This window comes from Acomys minous (genome assembly GCF_964271855.1).
Source record: "Acomys minous genome assembly, chromosome: 8".
Classification (NCBI taxonomy): Eukaryota; Metazoa; Chordata; class Mammalia; order Rodentia; family Muridae; genus Acomys; species Acomys minous.
The window spans coordinates 36680767-36706012 of NC_140489.1; the positions used below are offsets into that span (position 1 = coordinate 36680767).

Below are 25246 nucleotides of genomic sequence, written 5' to 3' on the forward strand. Positions count from 1 at the left end.
AAGAATAATTACCACGATTACATTGGATCAATTAGGATGTGTCATTGAGCTGGGACAGAGCTCACCTTCCTCCAGGGGGGAATGCCTGGAAGTCACCCAAGATTTTATTCCTGTGAGAGAAGCGACTCAGTAGCAAGCGGTACCAACTCATCAGTAGGCGCCAGACATTGGACTGTAAGGTTGTTTTAGTACCACTCCCATACCTACACATCGCCAGAGGAATCATCTCCCACAATGCATCAGTATTCACGCTTATATCAAGCTATAGCCACTCACTGATTATAATAATAAAGGACAACAAATAAACGTACAAGTTGATGAGTAAACACAATACAGACAACAAATGTCCTACCCAAAAGGAGGAAAAAAAGAGAATGTTCTTCACACAAAACAAATAAGCAAAAAGTCAGGCATGGTGATATACTCCTTTAATCCCAGCACTCGGGAGGCAGAGGCAGGCAGAGCTCCGTGAGTTCGAGGCCAGCCTGGTCTACAAAGTGAGTCCAGGACAGCCAAGGCTACACAGAGAAACTCTGTCTCAAAAACAAAAAACAAAAAGAAAACAAGTGTGTGCTGCCACACCAGGCTCATCCAAAGGATTTAGAGAAAGATGGTTTAGTGCGATGGCTCAGAGGCTCGGGGCGCTCATGGCTTTTGCAGAGGAGCAGAAGTCTGTTGCCAGTACTCATTCTGGGTGGCTCAGAGCTGCCTGAGCGTCCACCTCTGAGGAACCCAATGCCTGACATTGCAGACACCACACACACACACACACACACACACACACACACACACCTAAAAGATAAAATAAACATTTTTTTTCCAAGACAGGGTTTGTCTGTGTTATCTTGGCTGTCCTGGACTCACTTTGCAGAGCAGGCTGGCTTTGAACTCACAGCGATCCGCCTGCCCCTGCCTTCCAAGTGCTGCAACTAAAGGTCTGCGCCACCACGCCCGGTTGATCATTCTTGTTGGTATAGATCCTGACATACAGAACTGAAGTCGTCGCACTGTCGGTGCTCTTTGGAAAGCTGCAGCACACAAACCCACAGGAAGAGCAATGGCCGCCTTCCCGTGGCTGTCTTTTACAACCCTGCTTACTTGTTATTGCTGGGTTTTCTGTTTGTTTGTTTGTTTTTGAGACAAGCTCCCGGGTGTGTCCTAGGTCAGCTTCCAGCTTGCCAGGTAGCTGAGGATTACCTTGAGTTTCTGGTCTTCCTGCTTCTACTTCCTGACTGAGATCACACACACACACACACACACACACACACACACACACATTTCTGGTGCTTATGGTACTGGGGATTTGAACCCGGGGGCTTTGGGTATGCTAGGCAAGCCGTCTACCAGCTGAGCCACATCCTCAGCCCCTGCAGCTCTTGAACATTGAAACATTGCATTCCCTCTTTGCATAGATGTCATTCCTCAGAGGCAAATTCTATGCAAAATCAGAGGCCACAATACAAATTTCAAATGAAAAATAGGGTGATTCTTTTCTTCTATGTTACAGAAAGGGGAAAGAGGAGGTTTTATTGTACCAGCCTTCGGGCACATATTCATTATCAAGGGCTTGGTAGGTGACATCCTGGATATCAAGCCCAGGAGCAAGAGCATTTGGCCACTGTGTCAAAGGGCCTATTGCTTTTTAAGGTTGTTTGAAAAATAACTGGTATTTTTCCCTTCAGTTTCATGCCTGACGAAGCTTAAATTTGAAACATTTAGCATTTTAACATTTTATGCCCACAACAAATAGCAAGTTGATTTCTGCCCCCAAGCCCTCTTGCCTCGTGCATTCTCAACACAATTAGAACAAATGTCACCTGGGACGAATGGAATTCCTTGGGTTAGAGCCTGGGTGGCGGTGCTACCAAAAAAGGATCATGAACAGTGTTGCTGTTTTTTCCTGAGAAGGTGACATCTTTCCCAGAAAGCATCTCCAGGCTGGGAAGCTCCAGTCTCCACCAGAACTGGGGGAGGGCTGAAACTGCATCCACAGTCGCACGTGTCATAATGACATTTCAGGAAATGTTACCTTTCCCGGGGTGTGCTATGAAGAACACTGGCCTTTAAGCCCAAACACCTGAACTGCCATTTCCAAGCCACGTGACCTTGGGCAAGTCCCTTAGCCGCTGTGGACTTCATTTTATAACCAAGGAAAGCGGTGCTGTGAGAACACAAAAGAGAAACCACTGTGGACGCATCCGGTGTATAATGTGCTCAGTATATGACCGTCAAAGCAGAACCTTTGTTTTCTATCCTAAAGAATGACCTACACATTCAAGCCAATCACGCGGCACCGCGCAGCCACAAAAGCCCTCCCTCCCCCTGTGGCGGAAGCCCCAGCTCACTTTCCCACCAGGATCTGCAAGCCTGCTCAGAGCATGCTGCCACCTGCTGGTAAGAAGGAGAAAGTGAACGTCCAAGCATCCCTTAACTACAGGAGGCAGAAAGGGAGGAAACCCTAAAAACAAATGTAGGACCCGGACTGTGACCTCTTGTCCTTTGAGACAGGCAGAGGCCCCTTCATTGGCCAACAGCTTGTAAGAATAATTCTTGTCTGTCTGTTTGTTTTGTTTTGTTTTGTTTGCGGCAGGTTTCTCTGTGTAGCCTTGGCTGTCCTAGGCTTACTTTGTAGACAAGGCTGGCCTCAACTTACAGTGATCCACCTGCCTCTGCCTCTCTGCCTCTGCCTCCTGAGTGCTGGGATTAAAGACATGCACCATCATGCCCGGCTAGAATGATAGTTTTTTAAATAGATTTTTAAAAAAGAGGCAGGATATTATTTAAGGAAAGAAATCCTGACACATTGGTGAACCCCGAGGTTATTATACTAATGAGGTAAGCTAGAAAAAACCAAACCTGGTTAAGAGCATTGGGTTGGTCCTGCAGAGGAGCCTGGGCTTGGTTCCCAGTGCCCACGTGGTGGCTCACAACCATCTGGAACTCTAGCTCCAGGAGATCTAATGCCCTCTCCTGGCCCTTTCAGCCACCAGGCATGCGCATACTCTACACACACACATGCAGGCAAATCGGTCATACACACAAAATAAAATAGATCTTTAACAAGACAAACAAGCATGGGCCCACAAGATGGCTCAATGGGACCAAACACAGAGTGACGATTTGTGGAAGGAGAGAAATGGTTCCAGAGAGTTAACAACCTCTGACCTCCTGTGTGCTGCATGGCACACAATAAGTAAACACGTAAAGAAAAAGACAAATGCTGCATAGATGCGCTTACTTGAGCTTCTGTTTCTTTTCTTTTCTTTCTTTTTGTTTTTTGTTTGTTTGTTTTTGTTTTGTTTTTTGAGATAGGATTTCTCTGTGTAGCCTTGGCTGTCCTTGACTCACTTTGTAGACCAGGCTGGCCTCGAACTCACAGAGCTCTGCCTGCTTCTGCCTTCTGAGTGCTGGGATTAAAGGTGTGCGCCACCGCCGCCCGGTGAGCTTCTGTGTCTAAAGCTGTCCTAGACACAGGAAATAGACTGGTGGTTGGCAGCACAAGGACCGAAGTGAGGGAATTCTTATTTTAATGGCTTCAGAGTTTGATTTTTGCCAAGTGAGAGCACCCCAGAAGCTGGTTGCAGAACAACGTGAATGTATTTAACACATGTACAGATGGCTCAAGGGGGCAGGCAGTGGTGGTGCACGCCTTTAGTCCCAGCACTCTGGAGGCAGAGGCAGGCAGAGCTCGGAGTTCAAGGCCAGCCTGGTCTACACAGCAAGTTCCAGGTCAGCCAGGGCTACACAGATGTGGTGGTTTGACTAGGTATGGCCGGTTGGGCTCGTGTGTGGGAATGCTTGGCCGTAGTGAGGGGCACTGTTAAGAGATGCAGCCTTGGGCTTTGAGGCTTTAAAAAAAAAAAAGATTTATTATTATTTATACACTATTCTGTCTGCATGTGAGCACCAGGCCAAAAGAGAGCACCAGATCTCATTATAGGGGCTTATGAGCTACCATGTAGTTGATGGGAATTGAACTAAGGACCTTTGAAAGAGGGGCCAGTGCTCTTAACCTCTGAGTCATCTCTCCAGACCACTTTGGGCTTTTTTGTTTGTTTGTATGGGGGTTGGGGGAGTGTTGGTTTTTTTGTTTTGTTTTGTTTTGTTGGTTTTTCAAGACAGAGTTTCTGTGTGTAGCCTTGGCTGTCTTGGACTCACTTTGTAGACCAGGTGCTCAAATTATGCCCAGTGTGAAATGCATCCAGTCTCCTCCTAGCTGCCTTTGGATCTAGATGTAGAGCCCTCACCCCCTCCAGCACCGTGTCTGGTGCATGCGCCATGCTTCCCACCATCATGATGATGGACTAAACCTCTGAAACTGTAAGCCAGACCCAGTTAACTGTTTTACTTTAAGCCAGGTGCTACTAGGGCATGCCTTTAATCCCAGCACTTAGGAGGCAGAGGCAGGCAGATCTCTTTGGGTTCAAGGACCGCCTGGTCTACAAAGTGAGTCCAGGACAGCCAGGACTACACAGAGAAACCCTGTCTCAAAAAACAAAACAAAACAAAAACAAACAATGTCCTTTAAAAGCGTTGACTTGGTCATGGTGTCCCCTCACAGCAATGGAAACCCTAAGACAACAGAGAAACCCTGTCTCGAGAAGAGAAAGAATGAAAAGAAATGGTTAAAGTGATAATTTTATGGTTAAAGTGATAAATTTTTTGCATATTTTACCTCCGTGAAGGACAGAACTGAGCCCATGGGAGGTACATGACTCCACACTGTAGAATCTTTTTTTGGGGGGGAAGGATTCTTTTTTCTTTTCTTCAGTACAGGGTCTCTCTGTGTAGCCTTGGCCATCCTGGACTCAGACCAGGCTGGCCTTGAACTCACAGCGATCTGCCTGCCTCTGCCTCCCGAGTGCTGGGATTAAAGGAGTGTGTCGTCACCACTCCCAGTGTTACACTATAGAACCCTGCTAAGCACTGACTGAACAAAGATGGGAAGGTGGCCTCAGACACGGGGTGAAGGCAACATTGCGCATCCTTCGTTTACTAGAAATGCTCACCACGTGACGATGATTACTTTCTCCTTGAGCTGCTAAACTGGCTGTCTTTCCTGTTCTCATCTCAAGGCAAATTTAATTTAAGACAGTGTTTCACGGTGTATCCCTAGCTATCCTGGAACTCCCTCTGTGGAGTTTTAAACTCCACAGAGCTCTTCCTGCCTCTGCCTGGCCAGTGCTAAGATTAAAGGTGTATGCAACCACGCCTACCTCGAATTTTTTATTCTAGATAATTTTGAGGACAGTGTGGCACTGAGTTCAACTAACCAGATCATCCTTCCTGAAGCCTGCCTGTTCTAACCTCTAGGGGCAGTCACAACAGTTTTCTTTCTTTCTTTTTAAAATTTTTATTTAATTAATTTATTCAGATTACAGCTCAATTATTATCCCATAACTTGTATCCTCCCATTCCTTCCTCCTTTCTGCTTTCACCCTATTCCCCTCCCCTAGGTCCAAGACTGAGGGGGACCTCAACCCCCACTTTATGGTCATAGGCTATCAAGTCTCATGTTGGTAGCCTGCTTATTCTTTCTTTTGAGTGCCACCAGGCCTCCCCACCAAGGGGAAGTGGTCAAATATGGAGCACCAGAGTTCATGTCAGAGTCAGTCCACACTCTCCACATAACTGTGGAGAATGTCCTGTCCATTGGCTAGATCAGAGTAGGGGTTCAATGTTTACTGCATGCATTGCAGTAAACCAATAGTTTGAGCAGACTCCCCTAAGCCCTGGTCCACCCATTAAGATGTTCTTCTTGTAGGTTTCTAAGATCCTCTGGATCCTTCTATTTCCCCATCTCCTGAATGGATAAAGAAACTGTGGTACATTTACACTATGGAAAACTGCTCAGCTATAAAAAAAAAACAACAACAACAAAAAAAAACCCAAGGAAATCCCGAAATCTGTGGACAAATGGATGGAACTAGAAATGATCATACTGATTGAGTTAACCCAGAAGCAGAAAGACTCACATGGTATATATTGACTTAAAATTGGACACTAGCCCAAGAGGCATGTCCCATGAAGTCTTCACTTACCAGGAGATTGGGATAAGATGTGAGGACATCCCACTGGGACTCTAGACAAGCAGTTTTCTATAGGCTACAGAGCAGCAACATCCTGGCTTGTGAGAGTCTATAGTCATCAGGGCTCCATGTGACTGTGGGGCAGATGAACTGTGAGACGGGGGAAACTGGTATGGAGCTAGAATGAGGATGAGATGGGCCCAAACCCCAAAAAACTCAATCTTAGGACCGGCAGGAGTAAGGCTCGCTTCCTCCCCGCTCTGTGCCTCAGTGCAGGTAGTCCTGTGACCTCCACCCTCACAATTCTCAAGTAAGCTAGCACCTGGAATTCCTCTCCTTGCAAAGGAAGCATTCTCAGCACTTCAGCCCCAGCCAATGATGTTCACTCACCCCAAAACCCCTACCCACTTCCCCAGGGTTTATATAGCACTTATTCCACCCCCACCCCCACTAAAGAGCTAAAGAGCGTGGTATCTTTGGAAGGACTGCCTCACTGAAAGGGCTGTCACACTAAAAGAGCTGTGTTGGAGGCCACAAATCCCGAATCGTAGCTTGCTCTCCATCACCTGGTGGTCCCTGGCACAGCTTCTGTAACTGAGCAGCCCTGAGTCACCGGGACCTCCCCACCTGATCACCAGGTTACCGGCAAGGCAAAGCCACAGAGACCCAGGACAGGCTGCAATTCCAACTGTGGGGATCTGGGGAAATGAATTTGTCACCACTAGATGGAGCAGCTTTCGATTTCTACCACCCTAAACCAACCGCTTTATCTCCTCTCTCAAAGCCTTACTCCTCACTGGGTGTGGTGGCGCATGCCTTTCATCCTGGCACTCTGGAAGCAGAGGCAGGTGATACTCTGTGAGTTCGAGGCCAGCCTGGTCTACAAAGAGAGTTCAAGGACAGCCAGGCTATCACACAGAGAAACCATGGCTTGCAAAACATAACCAACCAACCAAACAAACAAAAAAAGCCTTACTCCTCTAACCCTTCACAAGAAGTGGGGTGAGAGAAACCAGGAGCTCTTTCGGGAGATTCTGGGGAGACTCTGCAGAAAGCTAGAGATCTGAGCAGCTTCATGCTGGCAGGGACCTAAGGCTCCATGGGTGCTGCTAGAGGCTACAGGGTGACTGCTTTACCCTGTAGTTTAATGGCTGCTTGTCTGGTTAGGACACGGATGACACCTTAGGCTGCTCCTGAGACTCGGTCATGCATCTGTCCTGCAAGCAGGCTGCTCAAGTCAGGCTAAGCTGTGAGTGATTCCTGGTTTGAAGGTATTACTTCTTTCCTTGGTGCTTTCCGGGTCTCTAGCTTTCTCCTTTAACACGTCTTTGAGGGGTACGTGGCTGATCTTGCCAACTTGCTGGAGTTTAGAAACAAACCTCTGACTGTATCAGTGAGAGGTTATCTAGACTAAGTTCATGGAGATCGGAAGATCCACCCTGAGTGTGTATGGGACCTGCCTATGGGCCAGAGGCAGAGAACCAACATTCCTGACGACAAAGGCCCGGGTGATAGCTGTGGGAACAGCTTCTGCTGCAAACTCTTGTCTTCTGAGACTGACCTTTTTCTTTTCTTTCTTTCTTTTTTTTTTTTTTTTTTTTTTTTTTTTTTTTTTTGGAGACAAGGTTTCTCCATGTTAGCTTTGGCTGTCCTGGACTTGCTTTGTAGACCAGGCTGGCCTCGAACTCACAGCGATCGGCCTGCCTCTGCCTCCCAAGTGCTGGGATTAAAGGCCTGCACCACCAGGCCCGGCTTCAGAGACTGAACTTTTGCCGGCCTTGCAACCTAGTTAATAATTTGCCTGGAGACCACATTTAAAGCTCTGTGCTCAACCTGTTTCCCCACTGTGTATTCAGTCTGTTTATCTTGCTTTAAGAAAACAATGTAGGGCTGGAGAGATGGCTCAGAGGGTAAGAGCACTGACTGCTCTTCCAAAGGTCATGAGTTCAATTCCCAGCAACCACATGTTGGCTCACAACCATCTATAACAAAATCTGTATACATAATAAATAAATAAATCTTAAAAAAGAAAAAGAAAACAATGTAGCCAACCTTACTAGCCCTTGGACTGCTCTGTAATCCACTTTTACAAGATGAACCGAGGGCATGACTCTACTCTCTGACCATATGGCCTCTCTCTCCTTTTTCACTCTTCCATGACCCTGACAACCCAGAACAGTGTGTGGGAGAGAGAGAGAGGGGGGGGGGAGAGGGAGAGGGAGAGGGAGAGGGAGAGAGAGAGAGAGAGAGAGAGTTAAATCATTATATGAAAATGGCAGCATTGAAGCCAGATGTGGTGGCGCAAGCCTTAAAGCCCAGCACTTGGGAGGCAGAGGTAGGGGATCTCTGTGAGTTCAAGACCAGCCTGGTCTACAAATCAGTTCAGGACAGCCAAGGCTACACAGAGAAACCCTGTCTCAGGGAGGGAAGGAGGGAGGGAGGAAGAGAGAGAGAGAGAGAGAGAGAAGGAGGAGGAGGAGGAGGAGGAGGAGGGAGAGAGAGAGGTTAAATCATCAGATTATTGTCTTATAAGATGGGGACATCCAAGACCTCGGGGTGGAAACACATTTTTTTCAGTTAATTACTAAGAAGCCAGTCATAGGAGTTAAGCGCTGGGGAGTTCTTCAGCTTTAACAATCAGGAGAATTCCGGCTGTGGTGGCAAATCCCTTTAATCCCAGCACTCAGGAGGCAAGAGAGAGGCGGACTGCTTGGAGTTCGAGTCTCAAAAACAAACAGACAAAAACCAAAAACAAACCCCCCAAAAACAAAACCAATCAGGTGGTGATACAATTCAATGTGTGGCCACCAGGGGGCAGCATCTCTATAGAAATGACGTCTGTCTACTGTGGAAACACTGTCCTGAAGTAACACATTCAACTAATTGGCCAATGATTAAGAGTTACTTTTAGAAACTGCTAAATAATATTAATGTTATATATCATATAATATTATATATCATGTAAATATGTTTCCAGTAAGCGCACTTGTGTGTGTCAGTGTGTGTGTGTGTGTGTGTGTGTGTGTGTGTGTGTGTGTGCGTGTGTGTATGTAAACTGTGTCAGATACAGTTGGAAGTAACACAGACTTGCCTGAGGCATTGAAAGTACAGAGTGAGAATTGAAGGAAATGAACTGGAAAATTGGAGCTCAGAAAGCGTTCCTGAGATTTGAGTCTGTCTCCTCCCAGACTCACGTTAAAGCTTAATTGCTGCTGGGCAGTCAGTGGTGGCGCACTCGGAAGCCAGAGGCAGGAGGATCTCTCCGAGCTCAAGGCCAGCCTGGTCTACAAAGTGAGACTTCATAAATTACTGAACTGGATGTGCAGTTCAGTTGATGGAATACTGTTGTTTGCCAAGCCCAGCGTGCCAGGGGTGGGAGCAGGCCATCCTCACACACCAAGCTAAGACCAGCCTGAGCTATCGAAGACCCTGAATGAAGAAACTAAACAAAACACTGTGTACTTGCAGGTGTTGTGCCACAGCAGTGCTCTTCTTTCTGGTTAATAGTTTGACCAGGAAAATCAAGTATGTTTGAAATTTTCTCCAAGAGCAAGCCATTATTAATTCTTTAAAAACCAGTAATAGCCTGGAGCGATGGCGCACTCCTTTAATCCCCGCACTCAGGGAGGCAGAGGCGGGTGGATCTCTGTTGTAAATTTGAGACCAGCATGGTCTACAAAGTGAGGCTAGGACAGCCAACGCTACAAAGAGAAACTCTGCCTTGAAAAAAAAAAACAAAACAAAAAGTAATCTTACAAATCTTCATTTCAAGCTCCATTCCACATACATACTTCATAGATAAGCTCCAGGTTTATACACAGTCAAAGCTTTATATTTATACTCAGATGCATTGATTCCACAGCACCTACCTGAGACCACCCCCACCAAGGAGGGGCCACTGAGAACAGGGCAGCACAGACCTTGGCGAGGGTCCCTCCCTCAGAACACATCAGTCTTCTGAACAGAAAATGGATGCCTTTGCCCCACCAATGTCTTAGCACCCAGCCCCTTTTAAACGTTGTTTGTTTTAGTTTTTGAGACACGGTTTCTCTGTGTAGCCCTGGCTGTCCTGTACTCACTTTGTAAACCAGGCTGGCCTCGAACTCACAGAGATCTGCCTGCCTCCGCCTCCCAACTTAACACTTTTAAAAAGAGATTTACTTATTTTATGTATATGAATGTTTTGTCTGCATGTATGTACATGCACCGTGTGAGTGCCTGGTGCCTGTCAAGGTCAGAAGAGGCATTCGCCCTCCTGGCAAATGACGTGACAGGTGGCTGTGGGCTACTGAACAACAAGTGGTCTTACCTGCTGTACCACATGCCCCCTCCCCCACCCCCAGTCTTGTTTGGAGAGACTGATAGTCTCAGGCAGCTTCTGAGGGACGGGCCCAGAAGACTGTCACAGGTGAGGAACATGTTTCACAGCCCTAGGCCCCCTGAAGGGTAGTTGTCTTCCACAGGTCCTGCAGGCTGGTGTTGCTGGGAAATTGGGCCCAACCAATAGCTACTGGCTCCCCATGGGCCAATGTGGTGGCCTGGTTCACTGCACTGGTTGGTTCACTGAGTGAGACCCCCACAGGGAGAGCAGGCAGCAAAGTGAGCCAGCTGGGAAGACAACAGACCGACCTCTGTGATTTCAAGGCGGCAGGGTTCCAAGAGGGTGAGGCAGCCAGAGCCCTGACTGCGGATAATACAAGAGCTTTGGCGTCTTCACTCCTGATCTGGCTGGGTGTACTTTGGGAAAGCCCCAGGGTCATGAGCTCCCTATCAGGGCTGGGAAGGGACACAGTGGGACCACGCACTTGTTGCGCGCCCTCTAGCGGGTTGCTGAGGCTATCTATATATGGAGAAGTTCACTAGCCAATAGGAGGCTCTGGGTGGCCCTGCAGCCAGATACTTGCAGAGAGGTGGGTGGGGCGCTGTGACTCGGGCGGGGCGTGGACAAATGTTGTATTGGAGGACCAGGAGTAAAGAGGCCATTAGAGGGTGTCATGTGACCAGGGGCAGAAGAGCAGAGTCACCCAGGGGTATGGTGGGTACCACAGCAGCTTTCCAGTCCTCGACAGTAGACAACATCTCTTCCTGACCAACAGACACCACACGCAGTCGGGCCCCCTCATGACAACCAGGTAACACCCAGTGTGGGCCTCACAACCTAGTGTAGTCAGGGCTCAGGCCTGGAGAGATGGCTCAGTGGTGAAGAGCACTGTCACTCTTCCAGAGGACCCAGGTTTGATTCCCAGCACCCACATGGTGGCTCACAACCATCCACAATCTTCAGCTCCAGGAAATCCAACCCTCTCGCTTGACCTCCAAAGTCAAGGGCTCCAGGAGAGGCAGAGGGGGGTATCACCGCCTTTGAGAATGAGGGTGCCCCTCCCTCAGTGGTGCTCTGGTGGAGAGGAGCCAAGGGGAGTCAGGCTTCCCTCCTGTCCCACCAAGGAAAGATGGGAGGTGGGGAGGAGGTGCCCATCACTTTCCACCCCGGGGGAGCGCAGAGGCCCCAGGCTGGGTGGCCATGATGTGGTAGATGGATTCCCGGAAGCGCTGGTCTCGGCTTAGCCGCTTGGCTACCTCCTTCAGCTCCTCTATGTTGTTGGCCTCTAGTTGGGAGGTCATGAAGGACTGGGACGGCTTCACTGGGGAGACAGAGACCCATTGCCTCCCGTGAATGGCATTCCCCCATGCTGCGCCCACACCCCTTCCTCCCTCCTCCGAGCCCGCTATGGTGCTGCCCAGCTCTGCTTGGTCCTTCCCTCCTCGGGCGGGGACACACTGAGCCACATTCAGGGACATACTGTCCAGCCTTGTCTACTCGTTCTCAAACTTGCCCTCTTCCTGCCTTGTCGCCAACACCCTGCGCCATCTGACCCATGTGATGGCGTACGGGCACTCACTGTCATTCCACGAAGTGCTGGACCGGCGACGGTGGAAGCGGCAGCTCTTGATGCGGCGGGTGGCGGCCTTGTGGATGTACACTGAGTTCTTCATGATCACTGGCATCTTGGCCTCCAGCTCCGCGTTCCGGATGCACTCCTCGAAGAACCCTGGTGGCGGGAAAGAGCGGTTGGCTGCGGTTGGCTCTCTCAAGGGTCTGTCCTTTCCCTCCTGAGAACTGGTTTGGGCTGGTGGAGGACGTGTCACTCTACTCTTGGTACACACGGTTTGTCTCTCAAACTACAACTTGTAGCGATCACAGAGAATAGAGCTGGGAATAGAGCTCCACACCTTTGAAAAGATGGCAAGACTACAGGCTTCCCTGCAGGCTCAACTTGCCACAAAGAGGTATTGCCAGAGGAGCTAGCTCCTCTAGGAAGGCGTCCCTCCAGAGGAGGAACACCAGGAGGAGTTCTGCGCCAGCCGGTTCCAGGCTCTAGTGGGTTTGGGCTTACAGGTGCTGAGCTCCGGGATTGGGGCGGGGCCCTGAAGGGGCGGGTCTTACTTTTCAGGTGGCTCACGTCAGCGCGCATCCTCTCTTCCTTCTCCTTGTTCCGGACCTTGGAATTGAGCCCTTGTTCTAGGCTCCGCAAGGCCGCCTCTGCCTCTCGAAGTCGCCTCTCCAGGTCCATGCGGACCTTTACTTCAGCCTACATGGAGGGACAAGAGGGGGGGGAGGGGTCCAGGATCCAGTCTCCACCTCCCCAGGAGGCTTCTGCGATGGCTGACTTCACTGCTAAATGGACCGGATTTGGGATCACCTAGGAGACACACTTCAGGCTGTGTCTGTGGGGGCATTTCCCCAAAGGTTTAACTGAGGGAAGAGGATGCACCCTGAGTGTGGGTGAGCACTGTCCCATGGGTTGGGGGTCCCAGACTGAATAAAAAGAGGAGACGATGTGGCATCACGTCTGTGCTTTCTGACTACAGGCGATGTTGCCAGCTGCCCCACACTCCCACCGCCATGATTTCCCTGTCACGATGAAGTATATCCCCTCCAACCACGAGCCTCCCTTCCCTAGGCTGATTTTGACAGCTACTTCATCACAGTAATGAGAAAAATAGCTAGTACACTTGATCATCACGGGCTCAATAGGCACGCATGGAAGTTCCCCCATCTTGCTCCCATACCTTACCCGTGAGGCAGATGGCGGGGCTGGGCCCTGTTCCCAACACTTGTCTATTAATGACAGAGGGACTGCTACCTCTTTTGATAAACCCATCCCTGAGCCTTGGCCACATGGACATAGTGGGAGAGAGGATTGGGGAGGCTATAAAAATTACAGGGGTGGCTGAAGTCCCCAGTGGTATGGGAGGGCTCAGAGCACCAGGGCCATGCAAGCTGCACACCTTGAGCTCCCGTTCAGCCTGCTGCTTCTCTGCAGTCAGCTCCTGCAGCGAGTTCTGCAGGGCTTGAGACTGGCTGGAGTAGAACTCCCGTTCCTCCTCCAGGGCCCGTGAGCGTTCCTCGTTCTCCTTCATCCTGTGGGTAGGAGGGGTGCTCACCCAACGCTCACCTACAGTGGGGCCTGCTAGAGACATGGCTAGAGAAAGGCTGAGTCCTGTCTGGGTCCAGTCAGCTGGGTAATAAATGAGAGGAGTTGCGGGTGGGGGGGCGGGGTGCTGGGAGTCCTAGGCTTAGAGGTTCAGGGGTTGCTACTCCTCTGACCTCAGAAATATCCTCCAACCCCAGTGACACTCGTGGGTAGAGTGTCTGCAGGGTAGGGAACCTGCTGGCTGGCCGCAGGCACTGCTCTGAGGACTTGATGCTCTGTATGGTCGGTCAAGTCAGCTTTGGGAAAGTCAGGTCATAGGCAGAAAGGAAGTCAGTGACCCATCCCAGTGGCAGCTGGAACTGATCAAGCCCAGCTGTCTAACTTGAGGGCCGCCGCAGCTCCTGAGCTGTTGGAGGACCCAGGGGCCATCTCAGGTGCCTCACCGCTTCTCTGCCAGGAGCTTCTCTGCCAAAAGCTCCTGCATCCGCTCTTCGATCTGCCTGAGGTTGCTATGGAGACCATCACTGGCAGGAGGCTGCTCACTCTGATTGGTGGATGGCTGTGGCTGGTTCTTATCTTCCTCCAGCATCTCTAGGGTTTTCTTCTTCTCTATGGAGAGTTCCTGGCGCAAAGGCAGGAAGGGTGAGAAGGAGCACGCGTTAGCTCTCCAACATGGCGGCCCTGGTCGCCTGACAATTCCAGGGAGCAATCTACTCCTCCCTTAGTCCTTCATGAAGAACACTTTACATTGCCTCATTCCAAGATCTCCTTTCTTACAACATGGCCAGGCCACTCCTCCATCGAGGCAGACAGACAAGGAGGAACTCAATGTGACTTCCCATAGAGATGGTACCTATCAGTGTTAGGTCCCAAGGCCCGAGGGCAACATGACCTTTCTGAGGGTCCTTTTTCCTTAAGGAAAAAGGAGATATATTAGACTCATGTGAAAACCCAAAAGGACCAGGGCAAGAGTCCATTTAGACATCCTCGGCAGTTATCAGCTAGGATCTTAACAGTACGATGAAATTATGTGGTTGAAAATATCCATGGTCAGCCGGGTGTGGTGGCGCATGCCTTTAATCCCAGCACTTCGGGAGGCAGAGGCAGGCGGATCGCTGTGAGTTCGAGGCCAGCCTGGTCTACAAAGTGAGTCCAGGATAGCCAAGACTACACAGAGAAACCCTGTCTCGAAAACAAAACAACAAAAACAAAAACACAAAGAAAGAAAGAAAAGAAAAAATAATGAGATAAAGAGATATTTTAGTTGATCTGAAGACAACTAGTTCTCCAGACAAAGAAGAGATGAAAAGGCTATGTTGTGTAGAAGCTACAGTAGGGCTGAGGTGTGGGGAGGGGCTTCAAAAGGCTTGTTTTCCTTGGGGATATGAGCCCAGTGATTGGAGCAGGAGCTGGAGTGTCTTCGATCAGGGGTACAGGGGAGGAAAGGCTAGGGTGGTTGTACTTGCGTGCTATGCTAAGAACGTCTCTTTGTCCTTGACAACTGCTGTTTGCCCCTCCCCGCTCAGTCTCCTATATCAGATGAAGGTGACCTGGACGTTGATTTCCCTACGCGCTCAATTTCACCCAGAAGCCGCTAAGTGAAGGAACCACAGAAGGATGTGGTGGGTGACTCCATCACCCACTCTAATCAATCCCACCGCTGGTATAAAAATACCAGCACTACGGAAAGCAGGTTTCGTAAGGCCACAGTTGTCCCAAGGACAAGCTGGAATTTTGGTTCTGGGCCTGGGGAGAACCAGCCCACGCTTTGGGTTTCATGTGCCTGCGAGAGCTCCCAACCGTGCACAGAGAAGAGCCTTTAGGTAAACGGTCCCTCGTGCTCATTCTCCTGTTGGTACCTCCCCTGGGAAACATACCACAAAGAAATCCAGTACTATGGAGCCCAAGCGGCTGGCTTGGGCAAGCAGCCTCCTCACCTCCAGCGTGTGCTGTAAGGATTCTGTGAAATGCCTCAGCTCCCTCTTCTCTTGTTCCACACCCTTGAGACATCTTGCAGTGAGTTCTAGCTCCCTGTGGGGACAGAGAGCTGGAATGGCAGCCACCCACCCTTCTTACCCTCTGCATACAGCCCCAGTCTGCATACAGTTTCTGATGTGCCTCAGTAGGGCCCTTGGATGGCCAGTGTTCTGCAATGCTGGGTACCAAAAGCAGCAGCAAAGTCAGGGCTACATGGAAGCCTCGGCCACTTACCAGAGAGAGTGATGTCCTGAAGCCAGGGGGCTTAGCTTCTAACTCCGTGTGTAAGTAGAGGTTAGCCTTCAGGTTGGGAGGCTTCTCTTATTTGTATGATAAGTTTCAACATTAGGGCGACGGAGTCTCCATATCTCTACCCCATACAGATCTAAGTGATCCCCTTTAATAAGGTCTTCACCAGTACATTTCTCTGGGCTATCACCGATAATCCATGGTGATGGTGGAGATAATGATGGGATGGCACAGAACACCATCAACCAGAGTAGTTTCCAAATGCTGGATAGACTACTTCTGAGTCACCTGGGCTGGGGATATATATCTGTTAATGCCTCACCTTCATGAGATTGAAATTCAGTTAATGCTTATAATGGGCATCCAGAGCTGTACATAATACATCAGACTGAAGGTCCCAGGGTGTCATTAACTAAAATGTGAAAGGGCTTCCTGAGAGATGGAGTGTGTTGGGGTCTTTGCTGGCAGCTCTTCTAAGCCAGGCCAGTTTGTTGCCAGTAACCTGGGTCAGTGGCTGTCACAAAGACAGAAGGGGTGTGCTCTGTGGGGGAGGCTGACTTGCACTCACCCATGCCTCACACTCACACCATTGCAAGAGACCATTAACAATGAGCAGAAATGGTCCATATGAGGAGGCACCCATATCCTCCTAGGTATACTCAGGGTCCGAAGCATTGGGAAGACCAGACCATAAGTGGTTTCCCCAAGTCTGGCTGAGCATCAGTCTGCCAGGGCCAGGGCGTGCCCCGTGTCGCCTTTCTCAGGGCATGCCATCACCTCTTGATCTGCTCCTGCTCCACTCTCAGCTCTTGCACCACCTCCTCGAACTGCTGCTTCTCCGCCTCCAACACCTGGTTCAGGCGCTCGAGCTCCTGAAGAGACCCAGAGAGAAGGAAAGTCACAGAAAGCACATGAGAGCCCCTAGGCTCAGGGTGAGGGCCCCTAGGCTCAGGGTGAGAGCCCCTAGGCTCAGGGTGACGGCCCCTAGGCTCAGGGTGAGAGCCCCTAGGCTCAGGGTGAGGACCCTAGGCTCAGGTGAGAGCCCCTAGGCTCAGGGTGAGGGCCCCTAGGCTCAGGGTGAGGGCCCCTAGGCTCAGGGTGAGGGCCCCTAGGCTCAGGTGAGAGCCTCTAGGCTCAGGGTGAGGGCCCCTAGGCTCAGGTTGAGAGCCCTTAGGCTCAGGGTGAGGGCCCCTAGGCTCAGAGTGAGGGCCCCTAGGCTCAGGGTGAGAGCCCCTAGGCTCAGGGCGATAGCCCCTAGGCTCAGGGTGTGAGCCCCTAGGCTCAGGGCGAGGGCCCCTAGGCTCAAGGCAAGAGCCCCTAGGCTCAGGTGAGGGCCCCTAGGTTCAGGGTGAGGGCCCTAGGCTCAGGGTGAGGGCCCCTAGGCTCAGGGTGAGGGCCCCTAGGCTCAGGTGAAAGCCTCTAGGCTCAGGGTAAGGGCCCCTAAGCTCAGAGTGAGGGCCTCTAGGCTCAGGGTAAGGGCCCCTAGGCTCAGAGTGAGGGCCCGTAGGCTCAGAGTGAGGGCCCCTAGGCTCAGGGTGAGGGCCCCTAGGCTCAGGGTGAGGGCCCCTAGGCTCAGGGTGAGAGCCCCTAGGCTCAGGTGAGAGCCCCTAGGCTCAGGGTGTGAGCCCCTAGGCTCAGGTGAGGGTCCCTAGGCTCAGGGTGAGAGCCCCTAGGTTCAAGGTGAGGGCCCTAGGCTCAGAGTGAGAGCTCCTGGTTCAAGGTGAGGGCCCTAGGCTCAGGGTGAGGGCCCCTAGGCTCAGGTGAGGCCCCTAGGCTTAGGTGAGGCCCCTAGGCTCAGCCAAACTGAAAAGTCCTGAAGAACCTAGGCTCCACTCAGTGGCATGTGGCCTCAACTAGCCTAAAAATGTGATGAACCTGGCCCATGATAACTGCTAGCAAGAGGAAGGACAGGGTTAGAAATGATCCCAGCAAGAGTCCTCTGGCAGATGTGACTAATTCTGGATGTCACTCCTCTGAGCAATTCTAGGGATTAACACCCCACGGTGAGGTGGCAATGCCTCCAGCCTGCAACACACACACACACACAACAACAGAAACGTGGAGTGTGTATTCCCAGGACACAGAATGACACCAGGCAGAGTGGCAGAGAGAAGCTATTCCCAATGCAAGAGCCAGAGGTAAAGGTCTTTATCTCAAAGCGTAAAGGCAGGAGGACACCTTCCTTCTCTGCAGCCCTTTGGGAGTAGGAGTGTCAGGGGGCCCAGGACAGGTCCCCTCAGAGAAGCGAGCCTGCCTGAACGTTTGCCCCAGCAAGCTGGAGCTTCTAGGCAGGGGTCCTATTTTCCCTGGGTCAGTAGCAGGTGGTACTGTGTTGTTGGTTCACAATGTTTTTGTGTCGACTGCTTTTTTTTCTCCTCTATATTTGTTGTTGTGGGAGCATGTTGCTTCTGCGCCTGCTTTCCACTTTCCAGTCTTTTTAAAAAAGATTTATTTATTTATTATTATGTATACAGAGCTCTGCCTACATGTACATCTGCAGGCAGAGGAGGGCATCAGATCTCATTATAGATGGTTGTGAGCCACCATGTGGTTGCTGGGAATTGAACTCATGACCTCTAGAAGAGCAGTCAGTGCTCTTAACAGCTGAGCCATCTCTCCAGCCTTTACTTTCCAGTTCTAACCTTCTCTCTTGTCACCTGGGGGCTTTGTTCTCAAGCGTGATGGTGTCCTTGACAGGGAGTGGCCCTGCCTATGGAGGGTGATGTTGCCATTGGCTCTGAAGAGATTCGGAAAAGGAATAAGATACAAGAGTCTGACCTCAGTTTCCACTCCTACGTTTCTCACCCAAATGAGTTACTGCTTTCTCCTCTAATCTTTAATGGTGCGAACTGCCTAGGCTTGCTAAGTGTGTTACCAGCTGGCTTGCTCCCTGCTGTCCTGATGCTCCTGGACATCAGGCCACAGCCCACTGGCTATAGGTGGCCGGACTCGTGAGAGTGGCTGACAGACAAAATGTGAGCAGAAGGGCAGATACTTTTGAAAAGATGGTGTGTGGTGGGCTATGATCCCTTCCCCCCTCCACACACACACACTCCAGGCATAGATAGGGGCCCCTTTAGCCTGGATCCCCAGAAGTGAGGACACCTGAAACAGTGCTCCAGCCAGACCAAGTAGCAGTGTGAGAAAACACAAATGTATACCTAAAAGCCATTGGCATATGGGGGCTTGGAGTTACTGCAGAAGCCATGACCTAGATTATATTTATATTTGACATGTCTTATATAAACAAAAGATAAATGAAATTAAATTTGTATTCTTGCACATACCTTCTTTCTCCCCCCCCCCCCACTTTACAATTGAAGACAACTTCAGATGCTAAAAAAAGAAGCACAACTCTGCTTTAACACTCAGGGTGCGGTTGGTGTGCTGACAGCCTCTCTGACTCCAGAGTCAACAAACGGGACTGTTCTCCTCTGTCGGTGTTTGTCAGCTGTCTTGTGTAAGCAAGAGCTGTTGAGAGGCCCCTAGAACTTCCTAGCCACAAGTACTTGAGGACCAGAATGGCTCTCACAGCTTCCAAGGCCTCTGCTGTTTCAGAAATGATCACCCAGGACTGAGTAGGGGACTACACCCCACAGCCTCGCTTCGCCTCCCTGGAAAGCTCCGTGGCACTGCAGCTTACAGCCGGCCCCTTCACTTGCCGTTGCACTGAAATAGCCACACTGGAATAGCTTGTGTTGACTTGTCAGTCCATGTCTGAAACTCAGACCCTCCCTGCCTAGCACTGAAGCTCCCCATGACACCAGCAGATGCCAGGCAGTGCCTCCAAGAGCCCAAAAGGGAAAGTAACCTTGAACACAACAGGGCAACAAAAAATAACCCGGCCGTTTGCCTTTCTTCTCCACTCAGTGGTCCCAAACATATGTGATAAGATGATTCTATACTTGTGTCAACAACTAGCTATGCCCAAGGAAGTGTTTGCTGCTGCCTCAAGGGGCCAGGAGACTGAGTGTCATGAACCAGAGCCCTCCAGGCCCAAAGTGACTATGAAGGAGGTTCAGTCTTCACAGGATGCTTAAATCCCCTGATGACTTCCTGCCAACAGGTGGCCAAGCTTGGCTTGAGTGACTCCAGTGGTCAGAAAATTAAAAAAAAAAAAAAAAGATCCGTTTCAGCTTTGAACAACCTACAAAAAGCACACTCCCAAAGTAGAAGGACCCAGAGGGTCCTAGAAGCCTACAAGTAGAACATTATGATAGGCAGATTTGGGCACAGGGGTCCTGCTCAAACTAAGGCGCCAGCCAAGGACAATACAGGCGGTAAACCTTAATCCCCTACCCAGATCTAGCCAATGGACAGAACACTCCCCACAGTAGAGTGGAGAGTGGGATATGACTTTCTCACATACTCTGGTGCCTCACCTTTGACCATGTCCCCTGGACGGGGAGACCTGGTGGCAATCAGAGGAAGGACAGCAGGTTACCAAGGAGAGACTTGATACCCTATGAGCATATAGAGGGGGAGGTAATCCCCCTCAGGAACAGTCATAGGGGAGGGGAATAAGGGGAAAATGGGAGGGAGGGAAGAATGGGAGGATACAAGGGATGGGATAACCATTGAGATGTAACAAGAATAAATTAATAAAGGAGGAAAAAAAGGCTTAAACCTGAGTAGGTTTAAATGTTGTGCTGTTAGAATATTTGTGACATAATGGGACAAATAAAAATGTAAAAAATTAAAAAAAAAAAGCACACTCCACCCCATCCCACCCCCACTGCCATCTCTGGTTCTCACTCCCTGAAAGCCACAGACACAAAGCATCGGTGAGTGTTGTGAAAATCATCACAGGGAGCCAATAGCGGGGCTCCATCCCATTCATGCAACAAGCCTCCGATGCCCTTCCTGAAACTTCCCCTCCCTTCAGCAGAGGCCTCGCCCCTGGCCTTGGTCACACTTTCTTCCAGGGTCTCTCCAAGTCTCTGAGACCCATGGATCCCAGACCACAAAATAAGAGGTAGCAGGCAGTCCTGAGCCAAACAGAAGACCAGCCAGGCCAACAGCAGCAGCCAGCTCCTGGTTGCTACAGAGCACAGGAAGAAGCAAGCATCCCACATTGTCTACCAGTTCCATTTCAATCCAAATCTGCCTCCCTCCCAAGTTCCCTCCCCAAATCTATTTCTCCTTGGGCCATCAACAAGTCTAATTTCTTTTCCCTTCAAGTATTTTTTGTTTGTTTGTTTTTTAAAGAACCATTTTGTTCCCAGGTTTCCTGTCCTCCAAGCTGAACACACCTAGTTTGCCATGCTTCACAGAACCATGATTTCTTGTCCTCAATAAAACTAATTAAACTTGTGAAAGGAATGCAGCGGCAGGGGCTCCTGATGGGGAAGTCGTAATGACTGGGAGGATTCCTTGCAAGTAATTTACAGGCTCAGTGCAATTCCAGGAAGTAGCGCAGGGAGATTTTTTTTCCCTAATGGTTCTATTCATTCATGCTACATCTATTTACCAAGTGCATAGTATGTTCCAAGCACCTGCTGGGCTCTGAACAGAGATCTGAAGCTGCTGTTGTGGTCCTGTGCAGCCACTGAGAAACCCAGGGCAGGATTTTAGATCAAATGCAGGAATCCAGGATTATTAAAAGCAATACTGGATTCAGGCACATCAGTGAGCACTACGAAACAGGATACATGTCCTGCCGGGGCAGGGACCCAGCTTCCCAGGTCAAGCTGTCCCCGGCGGAAGTAGAGAACTCCGTGGAAGTGGGAAGAGGGGCAGTCAGCTGATTCTTGAGCTGAGAGGCAAAGGTGGATGGAGATTTGGCTCAGTGAGTTACCTAGTAAATACAAGGCCTTGGGTTGAGTCCCCCCAGCCCTGGAAATCGGCAAGCAAACAAAAATAAATAAGTGGAAGAAAGGAGAAAGAACATTCCAGATGGAAGGAACAGTACCAAAAAAGCCCTGTGGAAACCTGTTGCCGGGGAAGAACCACGTCAGGCCCACCTGAGACATAGGAGCAAAGATGATGGGCAAGAGGCTGGGGTCGGAGAAGCAGGGAGGCTGGCAAAGGACACACTGGAGCCTGGCAAGACTGCAGGCTTAGGTGAGGATCTTGTTGGGTGTTTTTCCCTGAACACAAGCAAAGAACATTTTGTCGGTTGGTTGGTTGGTTGAAGTCTCACACTGAATATGTTACCTATCCCAGTCCTGCCTCAAGTTTACAGTCTTCTGACCTCTGCCTGCTGAGCCCTGGGGTTGCAGCTGAGCCCTGGGGTTGCAGCTGAGCCCTGGGGTTGCAGCTAAGCCCTGGGATTGCAGCTGGGCCCTGGGATTGCAGCTGGGCCCTGGGATTGCAGCTGGGCACTGTGACTGCAGCTGAGCCCTAGGATTGCAGCTGAGCCCTGGGATTGCAGCTGAGCCCTGGGATTGCAGCTGGGCCCTGGGATTGCAGCTGGGCCCTGGGATTGCAGCTGGGCCCTGGGATTGCAGCTGAGCCCTGGGATTGCAGCTGGGCACCTTCACATCAGTGGCAGCAAAACATCTGACAGCGGAAGAATGCTGGCAGGTGACATGACTTATTCTCCCTTTAAGCACTGAGTTGGCTGCAGTGTGGATGAAAAGACAAAGGGGTAGAAGGAATGTAAGGACCCTAGGCATGAGGTGACAGCACTAATTTGGGCAAGGCCTGATAGCAACGGGACTTGGGAGTAAGGTGGGAAAGACAGGAAAGATGGAGGACAGGGTGAAGCATGACACTCCCCCCCCCCAAGTTCCTGACCTGCACAAGCCTTAGGTGGGACATTCCCTGAGATGGGCTTATAAGAAGACAACCAACCCTCAGACAAGATGTGCTCTCAGCATCTTGGAACATCTGGCTGGAGACGTGAAGTCAGTCCTTGGATGTTAGAGGATGGGGGTACCAGAAAGAAGGGACTAGAAGTGTCACCCTAGGAGTCATTTGCTCATAAACAGCAAAATGAAGTTAGGGGCTGTACTGTAGACAGCCTTAAGATGGAGAGCAGAGAAGAGAGGAGTTCAAGTACTGCCTGAAGCAAGGCAGCAGCGTCTTGTACAGTTACCAGGGTTGCACATGTTCACTCACGCAAACTGCTTGCAATGTAGTAAATGCTTAACAAGTGCCTTCCAGGCCAGGCTTGGTAGCGCATGCTTTTAATCTTAGCACTCCAAAGGCAAAGAGAGGCAGAGCTCTGTGGGTTTAAGGCCAGCCTGGTCTACATAGGGAGTCCAGGACAGCCAAGGCTACACAGAGAAGCCCTGCCTCAAAAACCAAAAACCAACCAACGAAAACAACAAAGCCACACTGTGAAAGAATACAGACTGTCTTTGCAGGGGTAGGGAGACGGCTCAGTGGTTCAGAGTACTGGCTGCTCTTCCAGACGACCTGGGTTCACTTCCCAGCACCCACATGGCAGCCCACAGCTGTCTGTAACTCTAGTTCCAGGGGGTTCAACACCCTCACACAGACACACATACAGGCAAAACACTGACGCACATAAAATAAATAAATAAATCTTTAAAAAGACTGCCTTTGCGGAGAGAAGATTCCAAACCCACGGGGAGCTTGCTCTTCATCTCTTTCCAAGGGTGGACAAGGGAGGACACAGAGTACGCCATGAGCTGCCAGCTGCCTTCACACCAGCCGAGGAGACCTCCGAATAAAACATGCCTTCCTGACAACTTGATCTAGAATTTTCTAGTTTCCAGAACTCTAAGAAATAAATTGCTCATGTTGAAGCCAGCTGGCCCGATTTTGTCATGGTAGATCAAACGGACTCGGATCAATAAAGCACACATTCAGTGACAGCGTATTTAGCACTGTGCTCAAGCTCCCATAGACGGTTCGCAGAACAGGCTGGACTCTGCAGGAAGAGGCACACCTTAACCAATTAAAAAGACTGGAAGTCATATACTGTCTGCTCTTAATCAGTAGTGAAATTATATGGAAACCAATAATGAAACAGTAGCAAGAAAATCCACAAAGAGACTGGAGATCAAACAATACATTTCTGAATAACATGAGGCAAAGAAGCAATTTCAAGAGAACTTGCCCCAAATTAAATATTGACACCTAAACCTAAAAAATATAACATTCTCTGTTATTTATTCAAGTGAACTGACAGTGTCTGTACACACACACACACACACACACACACACACACACACAAGCCATCTGTGGATGTTTATGGCCACTTCATTCATAATTGCCAAAACTTGGAACAACCCAGAGGTCCTTCAGTGCAAAAACAGATAAGCTGAGGTATAATATACCCAGAGAACAAACGTATCCAGCTATGAGAAGAAAGCGGCGTTCAAGCCATACAAGGGCACAGTGGGCACTCAAATGCGCCTTGCTATGTGAAAGACTCTGCTTTGTGGCATACGACACCAACTCCATGGCATTCTGGGAAAGGCAGAACTTTGGAGACAGTAAAACGTTCAGTGGTCGTTGAGGTTAACTGGCGGGAGAGATGAAGACATGGAACACGGGGTTTTTAAGGCAATGAGACTATTCTTTGTGACGTCACAATTCTGCTACACCGAGAGGGAAGCCTGAAGGCCCTGGCCAACATGCCTGGGCAGCTCCTCTCTGCGTCCTCAGCTCCCGCCCTCAGAGTGCCAGGCTCTTTCTGACACATGGAAAGTGCCACGGCTACACCATCACATGCTGCAGCTCCCTGAAGTCCACTTAGCTTCTCAGCACCCCAAAAGAAGGCGGGGCAGCTGTTACTTGTATCAAGCATTAGAGATGGACGGAGAACCCGAAAGTCCAGGGGAATCAAATGGCATCTACATCATCAGTGTTGAAGCTGAGAGTCCACCAGAGCTCTGCCTGAAGATTCCGAGGCCCCCTGTGGGCCGGGCTGTCCCTCCCCAGAAACCTCACACACCATTATAAGAACCATCGTGTCTTTAGGACACAGTAATCTTTCTATGGGGCCCCAAACCCCTCGGCCAATCTTTTGCCTAGAATAGAATGGGGAAGGAATGGGGACAAGTACACCTGCCATGTTTGTGAGCAAACTAAAGAAAAACTCTTAGGCAAAGTGACTCGGTATATTCACGCCTGCAGATCCCAGGCTCTGTATCTGGTCTAGAACACATCACGGACAGAGAGCCTGACCCTGCTGTGTGGTTCTCTTCCCGCTGTCTGCTCCAAGCAGCCTCCACTACATCAACATCTGGGCTTGCACCTTACTATACACTGCAGCTGCCAGTGTCCCACTTCAGTGCCGTGGCATTAAGGGAGGCCTGTGTGCCCTGGGTCTCTGCTGCCCTAATTTCCAGGCTAAGACCTAGATAGTGTGTCTAAATTTTCCTCGGGCCAATTGCTGCCCCAGATTCAACCTCTGCTGGCTAAGTCTCCTCTCCCCATCGTGGGTTCTGTCTCCCACTCCATCCCATGCTGGGCCTCCCAGATCATTTGTCCTTAAGGATTCTGACAATAGACCAAGTCTCGCTCCCAAATGCACAGGATGCTATGGGAAAAGGGCCCAAACTCTAATGAGATCTAGATGTGAGTGTGGAGACCTTAGGGCTCAAACTTTGGGGGGAAAGAGGCACAGCACTATGGTAA

General features: G+C 50.2%; 1 protein-coding gene across 1 annotated transcript in view; it reads right to left on the reverse strand.

Moving 5' to 3' along the window:
• Nucleotides 1-8655: 8655 nt before the first annotated feature.
• Nucleotides 8656-25246, reverse strand: part of PLEKHD1 (pleckstrin homology and coiled-coil domain containing D1) — a 32685-nt gene continuing 16094 nt past the window's right edge. The window contains exons 7-13 of the mRNA XM_084792289.1: nt 16469-16563; nt 15403-15496; nt 13909-14087; nt 13320-13452; nt 12475-12619; nt 11930-12079; nt 8656-11671 (exon numbers count right to left, since the gene is read on the reverse strand). Of these exons, the coding sequence (XP_084648415.1) occupies nt 11505-11671; nt 11930-12079; nt 12475-12619; nt 13320-13452; nt 13909-14087; nt 15403-15496; nt 16469-16563 (963 nt within the window). The 3' untranslated portion in view covers nt 8656-11504. The remainder of the gene's footprint in view (nt 11672-11929; nt 12080-12474; nt 12620-13319; nt 13453-13908; nt 14088-15402; nt 15497-16468; nt 16564-25246) is intronic.